An 18,254-nucleotide genomic window follows, 5' to 3' on the forward strand; every position below is an offset into this window, starting at 1 on the left:
TACAATTTATTTTGAGACGGACATGAATGTGTGTACCAAATTTCATGGAAATCCATTCAATATTTGTTGCTTTCACTCAAAATTACAAATGTTAACCTCATGATGTTGCCAAAGGAAAAAACAGAGGATCCCCAGGGTCATTAGGATTAACGTTCTGGGGACCATGAATGTCTGTACATAATTTCATGGCAAACCCTTAGTTGTTGGCATATTTCAATCTCGCCCAAAGTGGTGGACCGATTGGACAGACCGATATTGCCCACCCTGGAGCCATGCCACTACATGGCTAAAAATAACAAGAAATTGTTAAATGAAAGAGTGTTTACGCTGCAAATGGTGTTTTCAAAATCCAATTTCACCCGAATGTTTGTTTTATTGATTTTTAATTTTCTTAATCTGATCTTCATCACTTTCTATATGGACAATAAACAGATCAATTCCCATATTTCTTTAATGAGCCCTAAGGTATGTTGCATATGCAGTATTTGTATGCACGTGAGCAACTCACACAGGCAGTAGCGATGCAGGTGCCCCAGTCCGTGTAGGTTTCCACTGTGATGTTGGTTAATGCTGTTCTGATCAAAGGACACAAAAGCCGCCATAACCTGTCCACCTGAACAAGCACACACACACACAGTAATGAAAGTTTTTATTAATATTGACTTTTCTTATCAAAAAGTCTTGCAGTGTGTATATTTGTTGCTGTGTGTGTGTGTGTGTGTGTCTCCAGTACCTTGCTGAAACTCCAGTTTTTGCTGCCTCTGATTAGTCCTGCAGTAATCTCACACACACAGCGCTGGGAGCTCTCGTGGGGGTCGCTGGCGAGCTGCTCCAGGTGAGGCCACAGTAATGGCAGGAACACGTCACCATAGTTACGAAACAGCCCCTGTCAATCAAATGTAAGCAGAGGCAGGAGCCGAAAATTTTTTTTCAGCCTTTTTTTCTTTTTAAACCAGAGAAAGACAAATTACAGTCATTCGTTTGGTGCGAGTGAATTGTCAGCTGACTGACGGACGACAATGAATCACAGCAGCTGATGGCACAAATTCCAGCTCTGTGGAGTGCACTTCAACCTTGGCTAGTGTCGGTATCTTGTGTCACTTCTTTGTAAAAGGTTTCAGATCAATTGAAGCAGAGAATTTAAACTGCACCTTGAAGAGACAGAAGCGTCGGGGGTTGAAGCTGTCTTTTCCTTTCCGATCCTCCAGAGAGAGAAACTCTATAAGCTGGTCAATAAACTCTGGGTCTGAGAAATATTCAAAGATGATTTTTTCACCCTGAGTGAGACACAGACAAACACCAAATGTAATAATAATAATATTGAGGCACCAGTGAGAGATTTTGTGTGTGGTAAAGTATGAGCATGCACCTCACTCATCTCCTCATACGGCAGGTCATCTCCTGGCTTTTCAGAAGCTGCATAGATCATCATTTCTCTGAAAGGAGCGGGAGACAAAGAAGGGGCTGCTTTGATTTATAGATAACAATGCACAGAGAAACTATGGATAGACACATTCTGTCTTCGAATAAGCAGCAAGGATAAATGAATGATTAAAAAGTCAGTTAGTCAGCAGGCCATCCGCATACCAAGGCAGGCAGCCAGCCCTCCATCTATACATCATTGCTTCTATCTAGGCCAGGCAGTAAGTCGTTAAGTCAGCCTTATCTAGGCCAGGCCATGACAGGAAGTCAGTTCAACATCCTGCTAGTTATCCGGCCACTCAGTTCAGTCACCCAGCAGTTGGTCAGATATAAAGTTAGCCACAAAGCAACAAAGACGAGTACCAAATCAACCAGACAGTTAGGTCAATCAACTGCTTATCTCCATCTAGATCCACCAGCTAAACCCTGAGTCATTCTCTTTACCTCGGCCATGAGTAGTAGCCCCAGTGTGTTTTTTCCACATAGTGCTGAGACTCCCACTGCTCCTGACTGAGAGGTAGGTTGTTGCTGTCGTACTGCAGCCAGCGATTCCCCTCGCGATCTCCCACACACACACCCTCTGGATCCTCTATACCACCTAAAAGCACAAGGCAAATACATGAGAGGTCCTGAACACATAGAGAAACATTTAATGGGTCTTAGTAGAAGGTGAGTGTGTGTTTGTGCTGGGTGCCCACTTTTGGAAGGTTGCCCCGTTTATAAACAATTAGAAAAGCAGGGAAGATTTTTTATTTCAAGCTATTTATATTTTAATAGAGAGCAAATGTAGATGTATATTCTGGTTATAAAGCTTACTCAGTGGGAAATCACCAAAGAATTAGTCTGTCCATCATGATGTATTATCTAATTAAAACCAGAACTGATATTGGTAGCTGAATTGCGACAAGGCCTTAGAACTAAAATAGCTGACTTTTTCTAAAAATCAAACAAGAACTACAAGTAAAAGCTGTTCATATGATTGTTTAACCATATGGTTGTGTGTGCATACTGACTGATATCTGATGGCTTCACCGCCACTTTCTTTCTCGGTCGTTTCAGCTGTTTTAGGATCGCAGCCAGTGCTGAGATCGCCACCTAAGAAAGCGAAGGGATAAAACATTTTTTGAACATGAACATTTTTCCAGAGTTTTCCATTTCTCTTCCGCATCGTAACTGTTGGTGTGGATGTTTAGATGCCGATGTTGATGCCACAGAGTGACCCTGCGCTACCATTAGCTCCAGACCTATAGGTAGCGCACTTTAATTGGGGCCCCACATAAACACAGCGGCCTCTCTGGGTCCAGACAAAATGTGCTGCAAGTATTAAAACTGCTGTCTGTACCTTTGTCCTAATCGTGGCAGTGGGCTGGAAAATGCACTGGTAAGTCTCAGTTTTACTCTACTTTCTGGCATTGCTGCTAATCTTGTTTTACTGTAATATATTGCTGCTGCGATTATTTAAGCTGCTCTTAGTTTTTTTTGCTACTCGGACTTGCCCTTTTTTATACAGGCCCCTTTGGAAAGTTCAGTTTTTTTGACTGTATTGTTTTGTTGTTATGCTTTTATTTTGCACTTTTGCCCAAGAGAGGATGACATTTTACTCAGCCGTATACTTGTAAATGGATGAATGACAATTTAAAACCACAGCTGTGTCCCAAATCAGTACTACACACTAATTTTATGCAGGTGTTGAGTATGTGTTCACCCTGGAAAAGAGAAACAAATTAGGAATAGTCCTAAAAAAAAAAAAAAAAAACTAGTATGCATACTAAGATCGTTGAGTGTGCTGTTGCTGGCTGTTGTAGCTCCAAAGATGCTGAAGTTGAAAAATAAAATGTTGTACAGATCTTGGAAAAAAATTCAATCTTTAAAAAGACATTTTGCTCTCTATTTGTGGAGTTCAATTGGAAGTGACAATCTGAAGTCAGAGTTTGAGTAACATCCTCAGGTGCACGTGTTGTAACATATCCTGTTAGTTTAAAATGCGAGAGTAAGCTGACTTCTTGTATGCTAACTGCGAAAACAGTACACTATAAAGATTAGTATGCAGACGCTGGGACACAGCATCTGTGTTTAAGCCATGTAACTCCATGTCCGAATCATCAAATAACATCTGTGTTTGAACAGAATTTGAATTAAATTTATTTCTGCTTTGGTAATTTTCTAGCATGAGAGCCCACAGGACATTTGTGTGTATGAGATATGATTTGAACTGCGTGTTACATGTGATGAACCAGAAAAAGCTCTTAGCCATGCACGTCCCTGGCCTCATAACCCAGTGGAATATCAAAAACTTTTTTACAGTTGATCCACACAAGCACAAACTCAGTCGGACACACAAGACACACACAGCAGCAGACCTTGCGTATGCTGATGGAGTCATGTGTGAGGCTCTGTGTGAAGTAGAGGACAGCGTCAGGGGGCAGTGGGTGATCCTCTCTCAGGAGGAGCGACAGTAGGTCTGTGGCCATGTGCTCAAACTTCCAGGGCCTTGAACACAAGCAAACACACCGGCACAATTAGGAAAACAACACGTGACTGAGAAGTGTTATGACTGTGGTAGAAATGATAACGCTCCAATACACTGATTTTTTTTAGTTTCTATTTAAATATAACTTAATAGTTTTTTTTAATTTACAGGCCAACATCAGTGGCCAGACGCCGTAGAGGAGAACAGTGCTTTTCGAACTGCTACTGGTTGTGCTTATGTCCGTGATACCCTTTCGAGTACAGAATACGTGCTGTACGAAATAAAACAATTTGTACAGATAAAATATATTTATACACATTTGCCTAACAAGTGCATATACATATGATACATATACATGTGGAGAAAAAACCTACAGGTCTCTGTCTTCAAGGCAATCCAAGAGGTCATTGACCAGCTTCTCATATTTTCTGTAAAAAAGAAAAATAAGCATTAGCAGTACTATTAATGTACTAATAGTGAGAAAAAAATCAATAAATGCTAGGATGGTCTCTAGCTCTTTTGTAACCTTAAGAAAAAGCTAAGAGGACATTGAAACTAAATAATAACAACTACCGTAATCCAGTTTATAGCCCTACCGTGCAGCAACCACATTTCTGATTCGCTGACGCTGAAGCCCCTCTTTCAGCTCCTCTATGGATGGCGCCTCTAAGCAAGTTGTGGGAGTTTCAGACTGTGCGATTTGACTGGCTATATCTACACATCTCTCAGACACCTAGAAGTGGAAGTGGACAAAGGGGAGCAGTACGCAATTAAAAATTGATCAGATGAGGGTAGCGGCCCTGTTAATGGACATATTGCTCACTGTAAAATAAATCCCAATGGTGTCATGCTGGCGATGGATCCTGTCAGTGATGTCGTCGAGCAGTCGACCGATGGAGGGCTTTTCCAGGGTCATCGAGGGCGACAGGCCACAGCGGACCAGAGCGGGCCACACTTCCCCGACGCAGTCCCAGTCCCTTGCACTGGCCAGGCAAACACCACTATGCACACCCAGCAGGCAGTACAGAGCACCCTGAGCAACAGACAAACACACAAGAGAAAGACATGTGAAAGATTAGATTCATTCAATGAAGTCAGAAGAAGATTGTGGCGATATGAACGCTGAAAGAACTGGCAAAACAATAGTTACATGCTGGGTCTGAATTTGGGGGCAGGGTCCTTTACGGTCTGCATTTCTAGACCAAAAATGTCAGAAGGGTCTGACACGGTTAGTCCCATTTTAAAGGCTCTTACAAATGCACCAGGGAGATCTGGGCTATTGTCTGAATTTAAAGGACAAGACTAGTGTATCTTTGCCGCTCAAATAATGTGCATTCAGGCGATCCTTGGATTTCATCAGGTCAGGAAATATCGTGTCCACATCGTACTGAGAAGCTATGTCTGTTCAGGCTGTCATCAGTGAAGTATTTCACATGAACAACGCCAATTAAAAGGCCACAGCGGGATGTGAATAATACAAACCTGGGAACCAGGCATAAACTTAGCTGCAATGGCATCATGTTAATCCAATTACAGAGGATTACAGATAAATGGAAGTTACATGGACGTGTTCACCATTAACCTTATACACTGTTTGCCCATTTCTCATGCACTATATACTCCGTATAATGAAACTTGATTTCCTAGTGTTCAACTAAAAAAACACCACTTTCTGAGTTGCAAGTCCGTATCGAGCTCCTGAATGGACCCTTTTGATAAATCCTCCCCTGACAAGTGTCTGTCAAATTTGTCCTGCTCTGTTGCATTTAACCAAGTCTGACAAAATCCCTGGCAAGTCATCCTGTTTGACATCATGTTTCTTGTAAAAGTAAAAATACTGTTTGAAAATAAAAACAATAAATCATAAATCTCATGTATGTGTGGCATGCACAATTGTGTAAGCAACTAAACAGCCAACATTAGAATGAAATAGTAGTGTAATCTTATGTATATCTGCTTTTTTTCCTTTCTATTAAATGATTGAGAGCAGTCCACTGCACACAAGAGGGTTTGGAGGAAAACTTGCAGGGCTTGTCTAATGTGTGAATTCCAAGGACTTTGCTCCTGGCTAGTGGCACCCTCAAGGATTTCAAGAGATTAAATACAAGTAAATATTAATTATCTAATGTAAATAACCCTATCACCCTATGTCTCTGGTCTAGCCCTGAGGAAAGTCAACACGAACCGGTGACAAGCAGTTACTTTAAAATCAGTGCTGAAGGCCACAGGTAACCAGTGCAGGGAGGGCACACAGTTTTGGACTAACTTCAAGTTTCAGCACCACGGACAGTGACCAGCATGAGCAACTGCTTGCCATCATGTGCTGTATGTGTGTGTGTGTGTGTGTGGGTGTGTGTGTGTGTGTGTGTGTTTGTGTGGTACCTTGAACTGCTGTTGTGTGCCACTGGTGTTTTGTGGTGAGAGCAGTTGCAGGATTCGGGGAATCAGATCTCTGTAGGAGAAGCTAAAGGTGCCCAGTGCGATTGTCAGCACATTCTGGGCCCTGCTACGCACCTGCAAGGACACAAGCATAGACACACACACACACACACACACACACACACACACAAATACACAGATGTACATACATTCATCCTCAATCATTTCTATTTCACATGAGATATTTATGTTAATGCCATCAGGAAAATGGGAACCAGCAGATGTTCTGATTGTATTTTTCTCATTAAAATAAATGAATGAATGAATTAATGTGTGTTTTGTCAGTTTTACCTGGCTGTAACTGCTGGTAGAAAGTAGCAGCAGATCACAGAGCAGCTCCTGATGGACCACTTTATATTCACTGCCCTCCACCACCAGCTTCCTCATCTATTCACCCAGAAATACAATTTTCAAATATTATGAAAACAGCAGAATCTGACTGAGAATGACAAAATATATTTTATTTTATGTGCATATGATTAGAGCTACATCTGTGACCCTGCACAGAGTGTGTGTGTGTGTGTTGTTGAACTAACCTCATGCTGGAGCAAAACCCGATCAATGAGAAGTGCTCTAATGTGCTTCTTTTGCCCATGAAGCTGCAGGAGGAAAGGCGACTTACTTAAATCTCCCTACAAGCGACTCATCGAAACTGACAACAATCAGCAGCCTCGTGTGCCTTTCCAACTCACCCTGTTTTCCATGGACTTCTTGACAAGAGTGAAGCTTTTCCAGCGTGAGTCAAACTCCTTCTTGTGAGTGCCTCGGAAAAACATGAGGTCACTGATGATCTGTAGTCAGACAGACAGAGAAAGGTCGCTGTGAGACCTTTGTGGGCCTCCTGCAGGATAGAATAATGACATTTCACACATGAATAATAAAAAAATGACAAGGGCTGGGCACCTTAATGATGACAAACAGGGACTTTGTGTCATCCTCTGAGTGCTCCAAGATGTGATCTGCATTGGGTAAAGTGGATATAGATTAATTGTGCATTGCAGTCACATTCCAAACAGAGTGAGGAGTTAAGAGCTGGAGTCTAGTGGAGTTAAAATCTTCACTCACGTAGCAGCAGTCTCATAGTTTGGCAGATGGACTCTCTGTAGTTCTCCTGTGAATCATCTGGAGGGGAGGAAACACACAGATGTCCCGTATGGACATGGAATGCAGGGCTGAAATTGCCAGGAGGGCGACTACTTGTGTGTGTGTGTGTGTGTGTGTGTGTGTGTGTGTGTGTGTGTGTGTGTGTTATGTGGCTGATGGCTGGTGTTTTCTTACCATAGTGAACACCTATATGCAGCTTGATCTCCCCCAGATTCACCATGGAGGGTACCCTGAGAATAAGCAAAATATAAGGAACAAAACGTGACAAGCCTACATGATAATGTGTGTTTTTGTAGATATGTGTGTGTGTGTGTGTGTGTGTGTGTGTGTGTGTGTGTGTGTGTGTGTGTGTGTGTGAAGGTAGCTGCGGGTCTCACAAATCAGATACGTGTGGTCCATCCAGAGGGGGCAGCATGCTTCCGGCTCCAAGGAGGCAGTGCTGCACAATAGCAAGACTCTGCAAGAGCTCCTCCCTGTGAATCAAGCCACACATTACAGTCCTTTCATATCAGTGTGTGTGGGTGTGTGTGTGTTGGTGTGTGTTATGAATTCACTTGGGAAGTCTGTAATGGTGTTTCAACCTTTTGGAGCAGCTAAATTCAACTTTTTCCTTACTGTGTTCTTGATCAGACTTCAAAAGCATTAGGACAGATATTAAAAACAGTTGTTAAACCTTAGGTTTCATTTTGCTTTGACACAGACAAATCAGTAATGACAGGCTAGGGTTGTCTCTGTTTTGCTTGTGTGTCTTCCCTGCACTCATGATTACATCCAAAAAGGGAAAACCAAGAAAATGACAGCACACCTGCTCATTGGCTGCTCTCCAGAGACGTGGCCCTTGATTCGCTCCAGCTCAGGGCGCAGGAGGCGGGACAGCAGCTGGAAAACAAAGTTCTCCTCCTCCATACTAGGCACGTGCCAACACACACCCAAAGCTGCCACATCTCCAGCTCTGCCCCAGTCCTGGACGGAGAAAGAGAGGTTTTCTCAGAGAGTTGAAGAGAGAGGGAGAATCGCTTGCCAGTTGTTCCACTGGAACAACTGGCAAGCGATTCTCTGGCCCACACAACCATTCCACCCCTTAACCACAGAGCAGTGTCATCTTCTGGTGTTGAGTAATCTGAAACACATGTAAATGGTTAGAAAATCCCATAAACAAAATATAGATTCAGTGGCCAAGAAATTATGGATAGCAGCAGAGGAATGTATTACTCCCACCATCAAAACAGAAGCACACTTCCCTACACTCATTTAGAAAAACATGACAAATTATTACCAAGTCGACAATCAGAGCTTATGCCACGTTCAGGTCATAACGTTTAAACTGTAATTATGAAACGTTGAGTGGGAAAAACCGTTCAACTCACTCTCTAACTCTCCACTTCCAAGTCTGAGATATCGGGAACTTCTGACACGGACGATATTGGCCTCCTGGTAAAAATAACTACTGACATGTCAACAAAATGTTGGCAGAATGGCTGCAAACGCACCACCGCTGGCAGTTACATCACCATAGGATCCACTCCGAACACTAATGGTTTCACTCGATAACAAACTGCTACAAATATGCACCGCAGCAAAAACAGCTAATTTAGGCTGATTATCTAGGGTTAAGCACCTTGGAATAGTGCGTGAACACTCCCAAGTCGGAATAAGGGGGTGTTTTTCCGATTCTTCCCATTTCTGCCAACATTGAATGCAGCATTAGTTAGTGGGATTGAGAGCTGGGATGCCATCGTCCTGCACAGCTTATTAGCTACCGGGCTACATTAAAAAAAAAGTGTCAGCAAAGCAGCTGGGATGAGATAAATGCAGCTGTACACGTATATACAGAAATGACAACTCTTCAACCAATTTCTTTGAAAACGGGAAAAACCCTCTACTCTTAGCAACAGCTACTGCAGCCCCCGTGTCGACAGAAAATTGATGCCGGCTTGACAGATTTGTCACAATGCGGCAAATCAAAAAAAAAAAAAACCCCCTCTCCCAACGAGAAATCAGCTACCATGGACAAAATGTCACACTGAATGAGTGCGGTAAAACGAAATGGCCAGTCAGTCTGATTACCAGCATAACAGGGTCCACTGTTTAGGAAACCGTTACATAAACTCACTTTATCACTGCATTATGTCTACTGTATAATTTTGAGAGTTTCTTCGATCAGTGATTACCGAGCTTTTTGGCTCGTGACCCTTTAGAACCAAGCAATATCTACTTTTGAGCTCTCAGTGCAGGTTAGTACGTGGACATACAAGTTGTGAGCAGCTAATCCAAAGAGTATTCTCCCCTCCTCTTATTGCTTGTATTAAGGGATTTGTACAGGCCTTAAGTCAGAGAGAGTCAGAAAAAATAAAAATAATTTTGTACAAGAGAATTCTTTATTTTCTCAAATCCCCTTGTGACCCCCTGAGGTTTATCTCTTGACATTTTTGGGGCTCTCGATCTCTTGATTGGGAACCACTGTCTTAGACGCGTGAGGGCATCTTTACAGTTTATTTTCACCCTCTGTGCATTTATTGCTTTAAGCATGGGGTAAGATTTAGTTATCACCATTTTCCTTTCTTTTCTCTTATCTACTATTTTCCTCCTTCAAATGTGTTGCTTGAGTACACATTTATATACTTAAATGTGAGAACGAATGTGTTTAGTTGCCGCGCAAAGAAAGCAACGTGAAATCAAAATAGAAATATAAAGAGAGGCAGAACCAGAGAGATAGAGCGGTGTTAGCCAGTGGATGGAACACCCATGTAAACGTTTAATTTCAATTTGATAAATGCTTTCTCACTGTCATCAGGGAAATGGAAACTGCACTGCAATTACCAAACCTGTAACATCCCATTTATTTTAACTGCGAGAAAGAGCAGTTTCTACTTGTGATATTTTGTGTTTCCAACAAAACCTCATAGTTTCCCGTCACAGACTAAGTACTGTAATGGCTGTGATGAGAGCCAATTTCCACTCAAGGAGGTTAGCAAATAATCCGCACTTGAAACTACGCAGTTAGAAACAAGGAACAGGGTTTAACCTAATTATTCGCTTTTAAGATTAAATATTGGTGGTCGTTGTTTTGTGTCTTAAAGTAATGCAGCAAAGCATCGCAGCAGTTTAAATATGGGTGCGTGTGAGTGTGTGTTTACCCGTATAGGGAGGTCAGTATCAAAGCCTCCAGAGGTGCTGCGGTACTCGGTGGGATAGATGAGGGACAGCGACCGGAGTGTGTGCTCCAGCAGACTGCAGGCGAGCGTGTAAGCCCGCTTGCAGCGCAGATGCACACACATGCACAGGATCCGCTCCAGATCCCCCTGGTATTTTAACAGCTGTTCACCATCCACACGGGTTACCTAAAAACAACGCGCAAACATACATGAGACACAGGCAGCTCTGTGGAGAGTTGGGTCTTAAATATCGAGCTTCTACAGTAAATCACAGCATCTGGCTCGCTCCCACTCGCATTAAGCTCCCAGGAGTAATAAAACAAAACAGAAAGGGTATTAACGTGTTCTGGTTAATGACAAAGCTCTTTGATATTTATGACCGTGACGGATGCACGCTGCAAAAAATGTCTTTTGGTCATAATTTTTTTTTTTTTTTTCATATAATATCACAATTGTAGTATTTTTTTTTAATTTTTTTTTTAAACAAGTAAAAGTGTCTCTCTGTTCCATGCGTTTTAAGTGTTTCATTTGATCCTGCAGTTGGAGAAAAATATTTTGACAACTTGAATCAAGGTAGAATAGTAAATCACTAGAGTCGTAGTGAGGAAATGATACCTGACTCTGGTCTGTAATGGAGTAAAGTAAATATGTCAACCCCACTGTCACGTTAGAAGACATAGACTAGATGAAGTAAGTGAGTAGGATTCATATTTTTTAGAGTGCTGAAGCCCGTGAGATGTGATAGATCCTCATCTCACCTCAGAGAGCAGCTGGAGATTCCACAACAGCTCCTTATCCAACTCCTCTTCACTCTGCAACTCCTCGTCTACACACACACACACACACACACACACGCACGCACGCAGACGCACACACACACACACACACACACACGAACACACACACACAAAGAAGCCAAGTTATGTACTGTATTGCTCTCCTGAGAGGCTGAGCTCCTTCTGCTGACTTCTGGGGTCATTTCAGCTTTTAGCTACGCTAGCGGCGTGTCTTTAGGGACGTCGGGTGGTCCGTCCACCACCTCGGTCCTGACTGAGATATCTCAACAGCTATCGGATGGATTGGGACTAAATTTTGTACAGATATTCACGGTCCCGGGATGATGAATCTTATGACTTTGGTGACCCCAGGATTTCCTCTAACGCCACCATGAGGTAAAGACTGATATGTCTCCACCACTATTAAATTAATCGCTATGAAATTTGGTACAGACATTCATGTCCCTCTCAGGATGAAGTGAAAATATTACAGTGCTAACTCGCTAAACTAAGACAGTACTTACGGCATCAACATGTTAGCAGTGTAACTGTGAGCATGTTAGCATGCAAAAGTTAGCATTTAGCTCAAAACACAGCAGCCCCTATAGCCTCACAGAGTTGCGTGCTAGCAACTAGCGTAGCTTTACTTTTAGTCTTGTAACTCTACCTGTTGTAATTACACAAATTGGACTGTTTTCATTAAAATAAATTTAAAAGCCACAGAATATATGTTTACTTAAACAATATTTCTAAGTCCAAGCATAATAATTAATACAGATGTTAATATTCTTAAAATCTAACACATTTGTCAACCAACTGCTAAAAGTATACTGCTTGTTTAATCAACAAAAAAATTCTCACTGATTAAAAAACTCGTGATACTTTGTTTTGATTTCGAATACTCTAATGACTTCACACTGTGTCTAATAAGGTCTTTTAATTGTTCTCATATCACTGTGAGATGATGGTGTGTAAAAAAAGTTGAAAAATGTAGATTTATCTTCCCTGTGCAAACAGTCGGTTTAATTTAGCAGTGAATGAACTTGTGAATGAACTCGTTCAAAGCTCATTAGATTTTCTATATGACTTGAACAGTCTTCATGCAAACACACTGTGTACTCTACACACACACTAGACGGTTCACGCACACAAAACGTGGTACTGACTGTCAGTAATGTGGAAAATGACGCTGCAGCAGTGAGGGACGAACAGACGGAGAGACTCAGCGGGATGACACTGCAAAGACAGACACACACACACACACACACACACACACAAAATGCATGCATACGCACACAAACCCACACGCACATTAAGATGCACAAGCAAAAACACGAGCATGCAGAAAATGACATCATTAAGGAGTAAAATAACACACAGTAAATGATGATTTAATTTGACAGTATGACGGAAGTGGGGGTGTTGAACGAAAAAAAAAGAAGAAAATAATAATAATAATAATAATAATAATTTTTTTATCATGACCTTATGGTTGTATTTTTCTGCAACTACATCAAAATCTTCAACAACATATGAAAGACAGTCTTTCATCTGTTACACTTTTTCTTGATCTTGAGGTATACTGAGGCAATTTCACAAATCCCACACTGCACTGCAAAGGTGACAGATTTAAAAAGCACCACCCGATAAACACACACATACCTTTGCTGCAGCTCGACACATATCAGCCACCATCCTGCCCGACACACACGTCTCAAAGATGTTGGAGGTGGAAAAGTTATACACCTTCTGCAACGCCACCTAACATAAAGGCACAGTTAAAGAGGATCAGATGATGCATGTGTAGTAGCGGTATGTATTAAAATTGGAGTTTTCTTTGAGCACTTAAGTGTGTTTTTTTTCCACATACGTAACTGATGATTATTAATATTTCATAATATATGTTTTTCTTATCAATTGATTATAATTGTGTTGTATTTCTGAATCACGACAGCTTCGCAGAAACAGCTGCTACCATGCATCAGGATTATATGAGGATAATGCTGCAGAAATGATAGAAGATATTAGTATTGATTATATTCAAAGTACTCAGCTTTGACAAAGGGAACTTTGTTATTCCTAAATACTTTGGCTGCTAATTTTTTTAAAATTGTAATAGTAACAGAAACGACATACTGTCTTCGTAATACAAATCTCTGCCCCCCAGAGGGGTTACAGTTAGGGGTTAGGGGTTAGGGTCATGTAATTACTCTGTAACAACCAGCTTTACAAGGGGTTTATCCAGTGTCTGTGGCTTACACACAATTTGTGGCTTCCTTGTCCTTAAACCATTTACCCTTTATAACCTTACTCCAACAGGCCTTTTTCACGGCACACATTTTGACTTGTCACAGTAGAAAAAGCAAAGGCGTAGCTAATAAAACGAATGATGACTCAGGTCCATTGTGTGTCCCGGTACGTCACGACAGTGTGATAGTGAGCCAGCAGGCACAAAACCAGGTCCCTGAAACTGAAGCAGCTGCATGGAATTCAGCCATCATTAATTTCATTATTAACACCTGTGCTTTTCCTACATTCCTAATCTCCCTATACTACCACTTTCCATTACATATGTTTTAAGTGGATATGAATGATTTACTCCCTTATTAACTTGTTAATTTTCTTGTCGTCATTACTGTGTAATTTCCGTGTGGAATTTTCAGAGTGGGCATTTGCGAGGCATTTAGGAGGAAACTGATTTGATTAGTTTTGATTCTCGGTGGGGGGTTTTCTACTGAAGTTGGATGGGATAATTGTGAATAGTTTTGCACAAACGCCTCAGCCAGATGAATGTAACGTAATGGTTATGTTATATATCATGAATGGATTTGTACCTGTAAAGCCCCTCAAAACTTAAGTATTTATCTATACCATTAAACATTCATGAGCCAACTATCAAAGTTCATCTTAAATTTAACACGAACATCTCTGCTAATTTGCTTCATCAGGACTATGTTGGTGTGATTTGATCAGATCTGACTGACAGTTGTCTGGCAGTACAAGCAAATAACCCCACGACTGTTATCATAATTTCATCTAAATATTGCTAAATCCTGACTGGGGCACAGAAATAGGCAACATCACCTTTTTCCAACTGAGCCCCGCCTACTTCGAACCAGTGAGAGGAGCAGACAAAACAGCAGGGACAGAAATGTTTCACCCAAAATAACCCGAACTGTTGACAGAAACCTTTGTGTTCATGTAGGAGCCCATTAATCATAGTGAGCAGCCGTTTTCACGGCCTTTAAGGGTAGTTGTCTGTAACTGAAACAAGAGGCATTAAGTTAAGGTCAGAGTGCAGTGAGCGTTAAAGTTAGCGCTTCAGATTAGAGAGATAATAAACTTAAGTAGGAAAAGAGGGAAGTTAGTTTTAAGGCAAGGATACATCTGAGAGTGTGTGTACTACCTTGTATATTTCTATGGAGCACTGTGTTAGGATGGTGCTAACAGTAGAGGACAGGCCCAGCTCCACCAGGCTCTCCAGATGAGTCTGGGTATCCGTCTCCGTCTCGTCTCTCGTCTGTTCCAGGGTGCTGCTGTCTATCAGAGCAAAACATCTGCGCGGGTACAGATACACACACATACATAAGCACACTCTTATACACTTGTCGTTAAAGCGAAAGAACCTCAAAGGCGGATTTTACGCAGCCAGCAGAAGCTAGTGATGCAGACCAGTGCATTTCGAACAGAAAGAGACACATTCTTACTCAGGCGCTGACAATGAGGCCTTACTAAGTGACAGTTTGACTTGTTAATTTTTCTCTACCTGTCCAGAAACTGAAGAACGAAGTCTTCAAACTCAGCTGAAGCAAAACACAGATCTTTCTCTATCTGAGAGGGAGAAATACAGATGATTAGATGTTTGTGTATTTGTAGGATATGAGTGTGCTTTAGTTTATGTCTCTGCATGCGAGGTAGTTTTATTCCAAAAGGGGATGTTTTTTAAATTTGGTAAATATGTTTATTTATGTTCTGTGCCAAAAGTTAGATGAGAAGATCAATACCACTCTAACTTCATTCGGTTAAATACGAAGCAGGAGCGAGGAGACGATTAGCTAAGCATTGGCAACCTCACAGTGATGACAACACTCCAAGAAAAAAGACAACATGTTGTTTTTTTGTTTTGGTCTTTGCAAAGATTAAACAAACGAGATATTAAGTATTAAATAGTGAGCTTTAGAGGTGCTGGATGACAGACATGAGAGTGGTATCAATCTTTTGATCTGACTCTCCCAAAATGTCCAACTATTGCTTTAAGAAAAAGGAAAAGGGCTTTAAATGATTAATGCCGAGTACTTCAAGACTTTTGCTTATCATTTTATAGGTATTATGTTTATTTAATGTCATTCGGGATTAAATTGTTAACGTGTGTCATGTGTGTACCTCGGTGAGATCACTGTGCCGAGACGGAGCAGACGAACAATCCACTAGAGGCACCAGAGTGGTGAAGGTGGCGATGAACTGGAAAGTTATCTGGACAGAGCGACACAGCGGGAAACAGATCAATTGACATCATCTGACATGATCACGGCCTAAGTTAAATAACCTACCAGATGTTGGTGGAAAAGCTTTTTAAAATGCTTTAATTTATTCTGGTGTGATGGATTACTGTTGTCTGGAGACAATGAGCACAGCAAAAGAGAAAACCAATCCATTTTACAAACCAAGCAGAAACTGAGGACTGGGCTACGGTAATTGCAAGTTCTTCAAACTGAGATATTCGTTCCACTTTCAGGAATTATTAATAGGATAGACCGGAGCACACTAGAAAGGAATTTAATCAGCAAGAGCTGTATTGTCTACTTGTCTAACAATTTTTCTTCATTACTAATCAACACACCCATTACTCACCATGCACTTGCTGAAGTCGTTGGGGTCCACCCCTGGCAGAGAGCCCATGAGCAGTGGCAGCACATGCGCACGGCCCTCTGGGTAATGGTTGTTAGGGGAAACCAGGCTGCGAGCCATGCCGATCATGCAGCTGAGAGTGGCGGTGAGGGTGTGCGGCTCCGTCAGGGTCTCCATCGCTGCATAGGTCCTGTTATACACAAGATACAAGACGAGGTAAAGACACCGCACGGAGTGAAAGGCGCGGGTGCGTGTTGCTGTTCTGAAAGCAACTAGAAGGTAATTAGTGTATTTTGGTTGCTGATTTGGCCCGCTTATAAACATTATCAGCAGCTACAGCAGTTGTGTGACACACAGCTCATGGAGGCAATTAAAGGAATTTAAAACCCTCAGCGCCCAATAGCACCCAAAAATCTGTCAAAATCCGCGCTCCTTGTCTGAGTCATAACTCAGTCGAATCTCAGCACACAGTTATGATAGTCATATTTCTTGATTCTGAGTGACTTGCGCTTTCCAAGGATATCATCATCTCTGATTTCCATTGCAACCAAATGTCTATAAATCTGCTTAGAAATCGCGGCAAAAAGATGCTCCTCATATTGCAACTCCAGAACCGCCCTGAGAAACATCACGTTTTTAAGTTTTCTTCGGTATCACAGTAATCCAGTGATACTTGTCTCCACGTCCATGTGAAACTGCAAAAAAGTACTGCTAATATAAACATACAAAAAAAACAAAACAAAACATGGCTTTAGTTGTAGCCCACAGCTGACTAGCTGACTCCATGGAAACATTATACTTCCTGTGTACATCCCAAAAACCTCAAAGTATGTTTTATATGTATTATTTCATCATGGCCCAAGTAATACAACGAATAACAGGAGTTACAAAATTCATTGATATTAATTAATTCATAATATTTTTTTCATATTTTTATTTTTCAGAACGTTCCATCGACGTGGTTGATGGCAGATATATCACACAAATCCTTACTTCTCAAGTACAGGTGGTATGGCGAGTTCCGGTGTAAGGAGGGCCAGGTTCTGTAGAGCGTAGGCTGCGTCCATACTGCCGGTTTTACTGCGTGTCGCCGGAGGAGGGCATGTGATTACACAACACACACACACATGCATAGACACATACACAGGTAAATAATCGCAGACGACCTGTCTTTGTCCAGAGGAGGCTTGTTGTTGCGTGACTGCAGTCACTAGTAAGACACAGCATGGTTTGGACTTAGACGACTGGCTGTCAGTGATTCAAATGACATGTTTACATGGTAAACACGGATCTCATAATTTGTAGGTCACGACTGCTAAAAACTATGCTAAATTTGGCTGAAAAGTGAGGGTATCTTAGATGTCTAGGTTACATATAACTGTTGTTTTAACTACATTTAAAAGTCTATTTTAATGTGAAGCAGTGGGGATGGAAAACCAAATATGCAGTAAGAATCTATTTGTGAACATAAGTTCTGGCTGAGAGGATGGAGGTCTGGAGAAATTTTCGCTCATTAAATGTGGGTTTACAAGACCACTGATTGGCTCTGATAGTGCAACAGAATGTTCACACCTACTCCCACAACGACACCTATATTTTCTATTTCTGCCTGAGTAGAAATAGTTTATACCGGCCTTCCATCTTGGCGGGCGTCTGAGGTCGTATTGCACTGTCTTTGTTTTTGAATGTCAACTTACAACTTGTTTTTACAGACTGGCTTTACTTAACAACTAATATTATCCTTATATATTATTTTTTGTGCTTCTCTTAATCTCACTCTTTTGTTTGTTTTTATTCTTTCATTGCTTTACTTTTTCACTAACAATTTCTCCACAATGTTGTATTAATATTTGATGCTTTATTTGTTCTGCGCTCTTGTTTTTAAGACCTCTTATTTCGCTGTTATTGTATTTTATCTTCTTACTACTTCGTACATCTTGCTTTAAAAGCACTATAAATAAATCACTTGCTGAATAATGCTGAGTTACTGAGTTTCTTTCTGTACTGAGTTACTGTCAATAACAACATAAAGTATAAGAT

The 18,254-nt window shown here is 41.3% G+C and overlaps 1 protein-coding gene across 1 annotated transcript in view; it reads right to left on the reverse strand.

Annotated features, from left to right (window-relative positions):
* The window catches only part of psme4b (proteasome activator subunit 4b), a 35,611-nt gene that overhangs the window by 9,008 nt on the left and 8,349 nt on the right, over nucleotides 1–18,254 (reverse strand). Inside the window, exons 11-38 of the mRNA XM_040136083.1 lie at nucleotides 17,208–17,294; nucleotides 16,218–16,404; nucleotides 15,750–15,839; nucleotides 15,133–15,197; nucleotides 14,773–14,923; nucleotides 13,029–13,127; nucleotides 12,533–12,602; nucleotides 11,349–11,416; nucleotides 10,573–10,776; nucleotides 8,241–8,398; nucleotides 7,813–7,908; nucleotides 7,610–7,665; nucleotides 7,397–7,453; nucleotides 7,235–7,290; nucleotides 7,024–7,122; nucleotides 6,868–6,930; nucleotides 6,623–6,718; nucleotides 6,275–6,406; nucleotides 4,716–4,925; nucleotides 4,489–4,625; nucleotides 4,267–4,320; nucleotides 3,783–3,912; nucleotides 2,436–2,517; nucleotides 1,867–2,020; nucleotides 1,370–1,436; nucleotides 1,152–1,277; nucleotides 734–886; nucleotides 509–613 (exon numbers count right to left, since the gene is read on the reverse strand). Of these exons, the coding sequence (XP_039992017.1) occupies nucleotides 509–613; nucleotides 734–886; nucleotides 1,152–1,277; nucleotides 1,370–1,436; nucleotides 1,867–2,020; nucleotides 2,436–2,517; nucleotides 3,783–3,912; nucleotides 4,267–4,320; nucleotides 4,489–4,625; nucleotides 4,716–4,925; nucleotides 6,275–6,406; nucleotides 6,623–6,718; nucleotides 6,868–6,930; nucleotides 7,024–7,122; nucleotides 7,235–7,290; nucleotides 7,397–7,453; nucleotides 7,610–7,665; nucleotides 7,813–7,908; nucleotides 8,241–8,398; nucleotides 10,573–10,776; nucleotides 11,349–11,416; nucleotides 12,533–12,602; nucleotides 13,029–13,127; nucleotides 14,773–14,923; nucleotides 15,133–15,197; nucleotides 15,750–15,839; nucleotides 16,218–16,404; nucleotides 17,208–17,294 (3,052 nt within the window). The remainder of the gene's footprint in view (nucleotides 1–508; nucleotides 614–733; nucleotides 887–1,151; nucleotides 1,278–1,369; nucleotides 1,437–1,866; nucleotides 2,021–2,435; nucleotides 2,518–3,782; nucleotides 3,913–4,266; nucleotides 4,321–4,488; nucleotides 4,626–4,715; nucleotides 4,926–6,274; nucleotides 6,407–6,622; nucleotides 6,719–6,867; nucleotides 6,931–7,023; nucleotides 7,123–7,234; nucleotides 7,291–7,396; nucleotides 7,454–7,609; nucleotides 7,666–7,812; nucleotides 7,909–8,240; nucleotides 8,399–10,572; nucleotides 10,777–11,348; nucleotides 11,417–12,532; nucleotides 12,603–13,028; nucleotides 13,128–14,772; nucleotides 14,924–15,132; nucleotides 15,198–15,749; nucleotides 15,840–16,217; nucleotides 16,405–17,207; nucleotides 17,295–18,254) is intronic.

Source organism: Xiphias gladius, chromosome 9 (assembly GCF_016859285.1).
Source record: "Xiphias gladius isolate SHS-SW01 ecotype Sanya breed wild chromosome 9, ASM1685928v1, whole genome shotgun sequence".
Lineage (NCBI taxonomy): Eukaryota > Metazoa > Chordata > Actinopteri > Istiophoriformes > Xiphiidae > Xiphias > Xiphias gladius.